Genomic DNA, 9,181 nt, shown 5'->3' with positions numbered 1-9,181 from the left:
TCCCTTCCCTTCCCTTCCCTTCCCTTCCCTTCCCTTCCCTTCCCTTCCCTTCCCTTCCCTTCCCCCCTTTTCCCCCAGCCCAGGAATGCTCTGTAGCAGGATGGGTTCCACACCACATTTTTTGTTGCCTCATAAGAAGGGGAGAGCACTCTCTGGAAGAATCAGAGTCGTGGAACGAAGGAATAGGGAAGAATCTTTTCCTTCCAGCCCTCCCTGGCTCGCTGTAGTTCCTGGAGAAGGGACAGGAGCTCTCGATGCCATCAGCCAGAGCCGAAATTTCACATCATAAACATCTTGGTCTGTTCTGGGCCCAGTTTTCCCCTCCTAACAAGGCTTGGTTTCCCTGCAGCCCCGAGCAGAGGTTCTCCGAGCACATCAAGGATGAGAAGAACGCAGAGTTCCCGCAGAGGTTTATCCTGAAACGGGATGACACCAGCATGGATCGGGATGATAACCAGGTGAGGGGTGGCTGTGGGGCATCTGCAGCCTTTGGGAAAGTCAAATGTGACCGGTCACAAGGCAAGAACTACTCCAGAATTCTCTTGGGTTTCCTGAAGTAGCATTTCATAGAAGCTCCCACCCCACCCAAGCAGCAGCATCTGAATTTTGTGAAAACTTTTCCAAGTACTGTGGAAATGGATGAAGATTTGGCGTGGGTTCCATGGGTGTGCTTCTCCATACCCTCAAATCAGCCAGGGGCGAGGCCAGGTTTTAAGGTGGAGCCTTTTGCCAAGGTTTCCTTGGGAATATCCCTCAGCTGAGTGTTGCCAAGTGTCTTTCCCCTCTCTCTTCCCAGGGCATGCAGTGAGTCCTGTCCTTCCCCGGGCATCTCGGGGTCTTGTAGCTCCCATCTTCATAGAAACATGGAGTGGTTCAGGTTGGAAAAGACCTTAAAGCTCATCCAGTGCCACCCCTGCCATGGCAGGGACACCTTCCACTATCCCAGGGTGCTCCAAGCCCCATCCAACCTGGCCTTGGACATGCCCAGGGATCCAGGGGCAGCCCCAGCTTCTCTGGGCACCCTGTGCCAGGGCCTCCCCACCCTCCCAGGGAGGAATTCTTTCCCAATATCCCATCTAACCCCAGAGTCACATCACCCCAGCGCTGTCCTGTGCTCTGGGACCTGTTCCTGAATTCCAGTCAGGATGAGAAGCTGGTCACTGCAGTCAATCCCAGATTTTGGTTTCCCTGTGGTGGCACTCAAGGGTGCAGCTGCCCACGGAGCACAGAATCCCTGAGGGAGCAGGAGCGTTGGCACAAGCTCCAAAGGGTGACCTTCAGCTTTTCCCCCTGGGAACAGACTGCTGGGGATATTCCTGATCTCTGGCTCAGGCAGAGTTCAGGCAGGGTGGTTGTGCTCGGGGCAGGAGGTGGATGGATGTCCAGGAATGAACATCCTGGCACCTCTGGGAGGTTCATCCCTGGACTCGGGTGTCCTGAAGGTAGGTCCAAAGGCAGAGGCTGAATCACTGCATCCAGGCACCACCTAATCCACATCCCACCCAAAATTCCCAGCAGCTGACTGCTCCCGCTGGCAACTGCTGACCCCTGAGCTGTGTTTGTCCCTTCAGATCAGACTCCCCTTGCAGGATGGGAGAAGGAGCAAATCCATAGAAGAGCGAGAGGAGGAATATCAGCGGGTCAGGGAGCGGATATTTGCACGAGAGGTAAGTTTGGATCACTCACCTGCCAGGACCCTCCTGGAGCTTTGGGGCAGAAGGTGGCCTTGAATATGCTGAGAGGTCAGGTCTTGTTGTTGCCTTTTTGACCAATTTCCCAGAATTTTGGGGATGTGCCAGTGAATTCCAGCTCCCAACAAAGACGTCTGAGATACGCCTGCACCCTCCAATCTGCTCCTTCCCTAAAATTTCAGGGATCAGTGGATACAGTCCTGTTCCTTGCTGCCCAGAAGATGATAAATTTACACAGTGGCATTTTTGGGGTGATCAGAAAACCAGTTCCTGCCCCAAAGGGAGCAGCAGCTGCATCTCCCAGTTTCTTCCCCGTGCTGGAGCTTCTACCTCCTGACCCAGCAGTGCAGGGCTCTGCCTTTCCTGGGGGAATTTGGGCATTCCCACAAGGAATTTGGGCATTCCCAAGAGGAATTTGAGGAGGCTGTTTATTGTCTGTCTCATGAAGTGTCCAGCTCGGGTACTGCTTCCTGAAATCCCTGCTCTCTGCTTGGAGCCGTGTCCCACGCTCCCATCTGGCTCGGAGGCTGCTCCAAGGGCACTCCCAGCTGGAGTCAGCTCCAAATGCTGCATTTAGTCCATAAAGACCCTTCTGTGCCTGGCCTCGATTGTCACATGGACAAATCAAAGCTGCTTCAATGCAGGAGGGAGCTGAGGACTCAGATTTGAGAGATCTCGGGTTCACGGGGATCAGGAAAGGTTCCCAGCGGCCTGGCTGGAGATCCACAGGGAGCTGATGTGCAGGAGGTTCGACACCACACTTCAACACACACTGTCTCAGCCCCACCCTCTGGAATCACCTGGGTTTGTTCTTCCAGAGTTACTAAATTTCCCTTTTCTTTCCTCCCCATCTCCGTGGTCGTGCTCCCAGTCTGGCCAGAACGGATACCTCACGGACAGCAGGTGAGTGCTGCCCTGCAGCCCCTGGGGGTGTCTCCAGAGCCCTGCATGACTCTAAAATTATGCTTTCCCCTCATCAGACTCTCCACAGAAGGCTTTGTTTGTAGCTCCCACCGACAGAGGCAGATTTGTAGGGATCTCTGTGTGATTTATTTTGTGCTGTGTCCTGCTGAGTCCCCCCCATGCGCAGCTGCTCGTGGACTTACTGACGGTGTTTTCTTTGCAACGTCAATTTGGAGTCCTTTTTTGGCTGATTCATCAATTAAAAAGGAGGCTGGGAATGGCAGGGAGGAATTCCAGCAGTTTTCAAACCATTCCACTTCTTGTTCCCCAAAAGGATAGGAAATCCCTGCCCTTACAGTGCCGGGATCAGCATTAGGATCAGATAGGGTCGTCCCTAATCCCTGATTATCAAGGCTGGATGATTTAATGGTGACAGTGAAGTGTCTCAGGCTCCAGCTCAGCCAGAGGAGCTGCTGAGGGCCCTGGGAACGTGTTTGAGCAGCATTTTCTTATTAAGCAGTTTTCCCATGGATGAAAGGGTTGGCGTGAGGCTGGTGAGTCACCGGGCACAGACCCGGCTGCCGAGGTGTGGGGATAAAAACAGGATCAAAAGGGAGAGAGCCTCATCCCTGCTGGGCTCTGCTGTCCCAGCCAAAGCTCTGGAGATGGGGCAGCTCCGTGTGGGACAGGACAGGAGGATCTGAGCCAGGCAGGAGCAGCTTTGTGCCTCTCCTTGGGCCGTCACCTGCCTCAGGCTGTCCTGGAGAATGCGGTGTCCTCAGCACAGTCACAGGGGCTGTGCCTGGGGTGTTCAGGACAGCAAGGACAGTTCTCAGATCTGTGAGGTTGGAGTAAAACTCCCCCAGAATGGAGCAAAAGCCCCGTTGCTGATGGGGCTGCAGCTTTGGGAGCTGAGCTGCAGCCCCAGCTGTGCCAAGAGCTTCCCTGCCTGTGGTGCCCAGGCCCCGAGGAGCTCGGTCAAGCTGCTTTTGGGGTTTCCCTGGATGGGAGAGGAAGGAGATGTGGGCCTCGGGACCATTTTGAGCTCTCTAGGGACATAACCATTGTGCTGCTTTTTCCAAGAGATGCATTTTTGGCTCCCACACGCTCCCAGCAGCCCAGGACATCACCTCAGGAGTTCCTTCCAAGCCTCTTTTTTCTGAGCCAGGCTTGGCAGCTCTTCCTCACCATCCGTCCCCAGGGAAAGCCCAGGAACCCATTCCCAGGCTTCCTAACTGGGCTGATAGACCAGGCTCACTGCTCGGGGTCATGTGCTGATAGTCCATAAAATCCTGCTGTGGCCAGAGCTGGCCTGGGCTGAGGGAGGGTGGTCAGTGGGGGCACAGCTCTGGGGTAGTGATATCCCAGAATCCTGGAATGGTTTGGGTTGCAAGGGACTTTAAAACTCATCCCTTTCCACCCCCGTGCCATAGGCAGGGACACCTCCCACCATCCCAGGTTGCTCCAAGCCCTGTCCAACCTGGCCTTGGACACCTCCAGGGATGGGGCAGCCACAGCTTTGGGCAAACAGGCCCAGCTGGGCAGAAATCCTCACCAGGGCTGGGGTGGGAAGTGGTGTCCAAGATTTCCATCAGCCTTGTCTCCAGGCTTTTAAAAGCTCCCCGTTCTAAAATGGGGAGCTTTTTAGCACAGGATCTTACTCTGACCCTGCTGGGGTCTCCTCCAGGCTGGAGTCAGGCTGGGGAAGGGGCCAGGAGCTGCCTGTCACTGCAGGGACTGGGTCAGCACAAAAAGCTGTGCCCTGGGGAGGTTTTTGCTGTCAGACTCCCCCCCCCTCCCCCGCCCCAAAAGGGTCCCAAATCCAGCTGCTGACTGTCCCCACCACCCTGCCCTGGGTGTGCTGGTGCGGCACCAGCAGCTCTGCCACTGCCCCTTCACTGGAGCCCAGTTTGACTCCTCTGCTCTCTGCAGGGGCAACCGGGACGGGCTGAGCCGGGCCTCGGGCAGCCGCCAGAGCAGCACCGAGAGCGAGATCAAATCCCTGGAGCCACGGCCCTGGAGCAGCACGGATTCGGACGGCTCCATCCGCAGCCTGCGGCCGCCCGTCACCAAAGCCAGCAGCTTCAGTGGCATCTCCATCCTGACCCGGGGGGACAGCATCGGGAGCAGCAAGGGCAGCACTGCCAGCAGGACGTCACGGGCAGGTACAGCGCTGCTTCCAGGCAGGTGTGGGGCCCTTTCCCTGCCTTTCCCTGTGTGCACCTGGCACACAGTTTTTGGGCTGGGGAACTGAAGCTCTTTCCCTGCCAAAGGGCACCTGGCAGACTGGTTTTGGGCTGGGGAACTGGGGCTTGTGATGCTCTGGTTAAAACAGGACATGGGTGGCACCAGGATCTCGGTAGCCTGGCATGGATGTGCCAGCTGGTTGTGCCACCTGGTTCATCACCTGCTTCTTCAGAGCTCACCATTACCTCTCCCATCCCTTCAGCAGAGTTACCTGGGGCAAAGGGCAGAGTTTGCTCCCAGCCCCTGCGACTCAAACTCCCAATTTGTGTTGTTTACTCTCCTCTGCTGTGCCCCAAGTTGTGTTGCTGTTCCCTTCTGCTCCCAAGATCTCTCCCACCCCTGAGGATCCTCAGGGTGAATCTCCTGGCACTGGGTCTTGCTTTCCAAGGAGGAGGGCCATGAAAGGTGTCACCCATTGGTCTTGTCAGACGTTGCAGTTACCTCGTCAAAGACTCCGTAACTGGGATCTGCCCATGATGTTCTCTCAGGGATTCACGGGATGGGAGAAAACTGCAGGCTTGAGCTCCAGAGCTGCTGGGAGCCAAGGGGAATTTGGCTGGAGCCAAAGGGAATTAGGATCCCGAGTCTCTCTGCTGCTTCAGCTCAGTCCTTCCTTGTCCATCCAGCCCAGCCCACGCACAGGGGATGTTCCCCTGGGGTGTCATGGGTGGCCTGTTCTGGCAGCAGCTTCCCAAGGGATGTGTGTGCTGGGTGGGCATGTCCAGGACACCTCCCCTGGGTCAGGGAGGAGCAGAATCCCTGATTTCCAACCAGCTGCTTGGCTGAAACACCTGCAAGATGTTTGTGGAAGAGGCAGCCTGGGTTTTGCTCTCATTTAATCCCGTGACAGCTGAGGAGCTGTGGGGCAGCTGGTGGCTGCGTGGTGTCACTGAGCAGAACCTGGTGTTGTCCCACCGTCCTCTGTTCCCACTGGTCAGCAGCAGGTGCCAAACCCTTGGGAACCATCATTTTTGTGGGCAGGAGGGGCAGATTGCTGTATGTGGGCAATAACTGCTCCACAAGAATCCTTCCAGGGCTGGATCCCAGCACCCAGCCTGGCTTTGGAACCACACCTTCATCTCCCAGTTCAGAGGTGCCCATGGTGTATCTCGGGATCCTGTTCCCATCGTGTGCAGGGCTGTGCTCACTCTGGGAGCTGCAGCCACCTCCAGGACTGATTCATGGAGTGCTGGGAGCACTTACTGATCTGTCCCGGCGTGTGCCGAGCAGAGTGACAGAAAAGCTGCTTTTTGGCTCTTCCTGTAATTTTCCCTCCAGGCCCCACCCCGGGAACAGAACATTTGCTTTCCAGGCTTTATATAATGGCAAGTGATCAGAAACATCTTGGGAGAAAGGGAAAAAAAATGCAAAGGAATTGTCGCTCGAGGGGAAAAAACACCAAGCCCACCTTCTTCCACATCCTCGTGTTTATTCCGTGGGGGTGGAAGTGCTTGGGACTCAGGGGCTCTTTTCCCATCCAGTCTTTGAGCAGCTGGGCCAGTGGAATATTCCCTCCTTTGCAGTGTGTGGCTGCTGACAGAGCTCCTCAGCAGAATCCCTGGAGATCAGCTGTGGAAATGTGGGAGATCAGAGGCAGCACTGGTTAAACAGCAGCCACTGGGCATCGAGCAGTAGTTGCACAACCCTTTTATTTCTGGAAGTAAGACCGGAATACTGAGGAGACACTTCCCAGCTGGGTGCCAGCAGTGCATATCGTGCTCCTTCCCAGCTTTTCCTGCCATGGGAAGGAATCGCTTTCAGCCTGCCATCATCTCCCAGCCTTTTCCTGGGAGAAAAGGGGCTCAGTGAGGCCGTGGAATGGGATCCCCCCACTCCCCTCTGCTCCGGGCAGTCAGATGGGTCATGACAGCGTTGGTGTGCAGGTGGGGCTGTGCTCAGAGCTGAGCTGGGACTGGGAGCAGCTCTCCAGCTCCTTCCCACAGATTCTCGTGGTCCTGAGCTGACGCAGGTGTGCCTGGCAGCTCCCTGGTTTTGGGATCCTGTGGGGGTGAAGAGCCTCCACCGGGCCAGTGCTGCTGTTGGCAGCCCAATTCCTCTTCCCTGCATGTGGGGCAGAGGAGGAGATCCCTGATCAGCTTTGGAGGGTCAGTGTGTGCACCTGGACATGGCGAGGAGGGAGGTGCCACGCCCTGGAGCATCAGCACCTTGTTTTGCTGTGAGCAGAGACAAACCGTCCCTCATCCCACCGCCTGCTCGCGTGTCCCCATGGGAGCTCCAGCCGTGACAGGATCCCCCTGAGCCCTCCCCTTTCCTCCTGGATCCCAGCCCTCCATGCCTGTCTCTGTTGCAGGTTTGGTGCTAGGTGCCCCTGAGACCTGCAGCCAGTCCCCATCGTCGCAGCCCAGCCGTGGCCTCCTGCCCTGCACGGCCCCGCAGCCGCCCCCACAGCCGCCCCCGCAGGCCCCCGGCCTCCCCCCAGGCCAGCAGCAGCCGGCCATGAGCAGCCCCATGATGTCCCAGGTGAGTCCCACAGGGCACAGGGAGCGGGGAGGCCGGGCTGGAGGAATCCCGGGGTGCTCTGGGCTTTGGGGGTCCCCGTGCTCGCTGTCCTGCCGTGCTGATGGCAGAGCAGGAGGAGGTTGGGCTTTGCTGTGTCTGAGTGATTCTGTGGGATATCCCACCTTCCCAGCTCCCTATGGTCTGCTCAGGCCAGCAGCCCCCCTGGAAAAGGGTCTGTAGCCCTTTGGATGCGTGGCAAACTGGAACCAGTTCCACTCAGCACCATCCCGAATGGGTGTTGGATTTGAGCTCCGCAGGGCTGATCTGAAGTCCTGGGGGAAGGCAGGCCTGGAGCAATGCCTGTTGTGTCCTCCAGACCATCCATCCCTGAGTTAAAGCCAAGGAATGTTCTGTGTCCCACAGCCTGCTGGGCTGTTCCCAGGGCTGGAACCCTCCAGGAAGCACCCATGGGTGACATTCCCATGTCCATGTTCTGCTCCCGAGGCTGTGTCCAACCACAGCCCAGCCCTGCCCTGCTGCAGGGGTGGGGATGGAGTGGGAACCATCCCAATGTGAGGTTTGGGGAGCACATTCATGTGGAGTGGGTGGTGGTGTGGGGGTGTCCACAGCACCTTCCTGTCCCACACGTTGGTGCTGGACCTCAGCCTGCCCAGGAGCTCCGCAAGACTCCTCTGGCATCACCTTGGGCTCGTGGTGTCTCCTACAGCAAAGAGCTGCTGGAGTTACAGCGGAGGGGTGCAAGGTGCAGCAGGGCAGGGAGGTTGCTGGATAACCACACCAAGGCTCCCTTTCCCATGAAAAGTTGGACCACGTGTTCTCCTGAGGGCCCTTCCAGCTTGGGCTGCTCTGTGATTCTCAGTGTTTTCACTAGACTGGAATGAGAGGAGGGAAGAACCTCCTCGAAAAGCTTTTAGTGCAGGTAACAGGAACAGCTCCTTGCTGGCTGTTCCCAGCTGCAGCAGAGGGGAGAGCCCTGGAGTGGCTCTGGGGTTGTGGATCTGTTTGTGGAGGATTCTGGGGCTCAAGGGATGAGCTGTGTCCCTGGGGTGTCTGTCTGGAGCTGGAAATGCAGAGTCCCTGGGTGGGATCTCGTGGGTTGTGCTGGGGTTTCAGTTTGTATCTTCTACTGTTTCGTCCAAGGGTTTAGGTCCTGGTAAAACTGGTTTCAAGGGTTTGACTGTTGGTGAAGGGTCTGGAAATGCACCAGCCCCATGTCCCTGTCCCTTCCATGTCACCAAAGGTCAAATGAAAAGATCAAACCCCCCTGTCCAGCACTGACCATCACAGTGCCCAAAGCAGGGGGTGTGGGGTTTGAGCGAGGGGTTCTCATAAAGCCGGTGCCCCAGGTGACACAGTGGGGGTCCCTGTGGAAGGTGAGTGTGCAGGAATGGCCAAGGAGCACTGCAGGGAATGCTGGAAACGGGAGAGACACGAGGGCTGTGCTGGGAGACGCTGCTCCTGCTGCTGCTGGCCCTGGTGAACTCGTGTCACTCTTCCTGCCAGGCAGGAGCTGCTTTGGGGCAGCTCACTCGTCCCCAGCTCTGCAGAGCCTCCGGCTGGGCCGTATCTGATGGGATGGATGCTGCCCTGGAATGGTCTCTGTGCTTCCCAACCCCTGCAACGCCCCTCTGTGTTTGCAGTTGGCTCACTTGACTAACCTTGTTGTTCCTTCTTTTTCTCCTTCCTTTTCCTTCCTTTTCCTTCCTTCTCCTTCCTTCTCCTTCCTTCTCCTTCCTTCTCCTTCCTTCTCCTTCCTTCTCCTTCCTTCTCCTTCCTTCTCCTTCTTCCCTTTTCCTTCCTTCCTTCCTTCCTTCCTTCCTTCCTTCCTTCCTTCCTTCCTTCCTTCCTTCCTTCCTTCC

General features: G+C 56.9%; 1 protein-coding gene across 1 annotated transcript in view; it reads left to right on the top strand.

The window, feature by feature from the left end:
* The first annotated feature begins 239 nt into the window (after positions 1–239).
* The window catches only part of LOC121672111 (R3H domain-containing protein 2-like), a 15,806-nt gene continuing 6,864 nt past the window's right edge, over positions 240–9,181 (top strand). Inside the window, 5 exon segments of the mRNA XM_042044630.1 lie at positions 240–458; positions 1,572–1,667; positions 2,563–2,594; positions 4,527–4,759; positions 7,153–7,322. Of these exon segments, the coding sequence (XP_041900564.1) occupies positions 255–458; positions 1,572–1,667; positions 2,563–2,594; positions 4,527–4,759; positions 7,153–7,322 (735 nt within the window). The 5' untranslated portion in view covers positions 240–254.

The sequence above is a fragment of the Corvus kubaryi genome, unplaced genomic scaffold (genome assembly GCF_017639235.1).
Source record: "Corvus kubaryi isolate FWS band 111438036 unplaced genomic scaffold, C.kubaryi_AGA036_p1.0 37944, whole genome shotgun sequence".
Taxonomy (NCBI): Eukaryota; Metazoa; Chordata; class Aves; order Passeriformes; family Corvidae; genus Corvus; species Corvus kubaryi.
Note: the sequence above shows the minus strand (reverse complement) of the source record. Positions and strands in the feature narration are given on the sequence as shown.